General features: G+C 45.5%; 1 protein-coding gene across 1 annotated transcript in view; it reads right to left on the reverse strand.

Moving 5' to 3' along the window:
• The window catches only part of spns2 (SPNS lysolipid transporter 2, sphingosine-1-phosphate), a gene marked incomplete at its 5' end in the record, with an annotated part of 63,991 nt that extends 63,307 nt beyond the window's left edge, over positions 1 to 684 (reverse strand). The window contains one exon of the mRNA XM_084450569.1: positions 431 to 684. Coding sequence (XP_084306695.1) covers positions 431 to 684 — 254 coding nt within the window. The remainder of the gene's footprint in view (positions 1 to 430) is intronic.
• Positions 685 to 1,348: the final 664 nt, after the last annotated feature.

Here is a 1,348-nt window from a genome sequence, read left to right on the forward strand (position 1 = left end):
CTATCCGGCATCCAGCAAAAGGTCCGTTGCTCGGGTTCAATTGATCTGCGACTATCTAGTGGTAATCAATACTGACCTTAACCTTTCCTTATGGATGGCATGGTATCTAGAGTCCAAATCCTATCACCAAATCTTTATCAACCCCAGATAAGGCATAGGTGATCACATTTATCTGTGTGGGCAACCATTCATTGTTAATTCCCCTGTAGTAGGCTATGACACAACAACTTGTGTAATAGGCCTACTTAAATAGATGATTATGGACTTTAGACTAAGCATCCTACAACATCTGCATGTGTAGCCGGCTATAAAAAATATTGTGTTAAGATAAGATAGATAAGATAGATAGATAGGATATTTGGCAATAGGCCTATGTTGGCAAGATTCTCAATTGTGGTGCAATTAAGATAGTCTATGGTTTGATCAACACAAAGGAAATGTTGGGTTCTTACCTGCCACGGTGTATCTGTCCATGTAATTGAGCACATTCCCAAAACTGAGAATCCCGGCAGCAGCAGTCGGTGACCGGCATCTGAGCAGCGCGGCTCGGAATTTGTGCCCCGGCTTGCATGGATGGAGGTCCGGGTTGGATTTCAGTCCGGGACTCATGCTGCCCGACAGAGTGTGCACCTCATCCGAACTACTGCAGCCTTCTATCTCGCATCCATCGCTCTCCACGCACATCTTCTGACACGACAGATCCAGCGCAAAAGAGAATCAGCCACACAGCACAGAACAGAACAGTAAGGATTGCTCAAAATCCCCAACGGTGATGAATCGTAGGCTAATGCAAGATTAATCGAGTTGGAGATGTTGTCTTAGATGTTTGGGAGGGAGCCGCTCGACCTGGTTCATATTTGACCAGCACAGTGACGGGCTTTAGCGCTCCTTGGGTTTTTTTCTGTCGTGCAATGAACACTAGTAGAGGGGGCGTGTCTTGGCTTCAGAAACTCCGCCCCTCAAACCCCGCAGCGAATGATAGACCTTGGCACCTGATGTTTCGCGAGAATGCGAGGAACTCTCAACCTGTGCGCAATGCTCCTATACTACTGCCACAACACTGTTGCCATCTACCACTCTGTTAAATGTGAGTGCAGCACGAAACAATAGACAATGGGCCAAAAACACATGACATGACAGATTCATCAAAAACAACACAGCTCGACGAGAGAGACTATTCGGGACCTTTGAGTGTTTGTCACATATTATGCTAGACTTGAACACGCTGGTTGTTTTGCGAAACATCTAGGCTATTTTGGCACAGCCAGTTCTATAGCCTTTAAAAAAAAAACTGCCACACCCCGTTGAATATATTAGGCTGCCGTTTACCTTTAGATAATCGAAGTAT

This window comes from Borostomias antarcticus, assembly GCF_949987555.1.
Source record: "Borostomias antarcticus genome assembly, chromosome: 15".
NCBI lineage: Eukaryota > Metazoa > Chordata > Actinopteri > Stomiiformes > Stomiidae > Borostomias > Borostomias antarcticus.